The sequence below is a fragment of the Propithecus coquereli genome, unplaced genomic scaffold, assembly GCF_000956105.1.
Source record: "Propithecus coquereli isolate 6110/MARCELLA unplaced genomic scaffold, Pcoq_1.0 Scaffold22, whole genome shotgun sequence".
Lineage (NCBI taxonomy): Eukaryota > Metazoa > Chordata > Mammalia > Primates > Indriidae > Propithecus > Propithecus coquereli.
In genome coordinates, this window is record NW_012147189.1 from 10,354,581 (window position 1) to 10,355,435 (window position 855).

Sequence of the window (855 nt, forward strand, 5' to 3'; positions counted from 1 at the left end):
ATAAATATTCCATTGTCATAAACCACAAATGTAAAGTCTAACCCACCAAAGGGCGAATTTTCTTGTTCATTAAAAATATATAGTCAAAACATAAATTCTACATCAAGATTCATTTTATTTTCTCTACCATATAAATATTAGAGAATGACATTTCAGTAGTAATCCTCTTCCCTTGTTTTTTTAAAAGCAGAGCAATTCAGTACATGTAAACTAGTCTCCTAGTTTAGTCAGATGCAATGTGCCATTAGATAACTGTTAAGCTCTGTTCAGTGATATTTGTGTTAGATTTGCTCATTCATTCGTTTCAGTTGGTTGGTCAAACACAGAATGTAAAACCTGGATCTTATTACTCTGCTTATTAAAAGGAAGCTTGAGGTGATCTGAAATGTTGTCTGGCTTCTCTGGCAATGACCTGTAAGGTTTTACTTTGATTTCACCATCAGGAAACATAGGCTCCGAAAGCACAGGCTCAGAAAAAGCTTTTCTAAAATTTTCATTCTCCTCTCTGTTTTGCCGTATGGATTCTTCTTCTTGGATAATGTTCTTTACTTTCTCCAGCACAGCATTGATGCAGGCCGCCTATAGAATAAACAATTTTTTGGAAAGTAAAGTTGCTTTTTAAGCTACTAACCGCAGATCAAAAGGACAATAAAATGTTTAACATAAAGTCATTAATCTACATACTCTAATAAAAAAGCACTTCCTTTCAGGACCCCGTGGCACATGATAAGCGTTGGCAGGATTGATTTCTTGTTCTAAATATATTACACCACAATCTAGAGAGCAATTTAAAACCCAGTATACTTCAATAAAGATGGCTTTTACATCTTTTTTCCCAATTCATTAGATATTTTA

At 33.7% G+C, this 855-nt stretch overlaps 1 protein-coding gene across 1 annotated transcript in view; it reads right to left on the reverse strand.

Annotated features, from left to right (window-relative positions):
- Positions 1-291: 291 nt before the first annotated feature.
- Positions 292-855, reverse strand: part of SPATA9 (spermatogenesis associated 9) — a 30,987-nt gene continuing 30,423 nt past the window's right edge. Inside the window, exon 4 of the mRNA XM_012644754.1 lies at positions 292-579. Coding sequence (XP_012500208.1) covers positions 292-579 — 288 coding nt within the window. The remainder of the gene's footprint in view (positions 580-855) is intronic.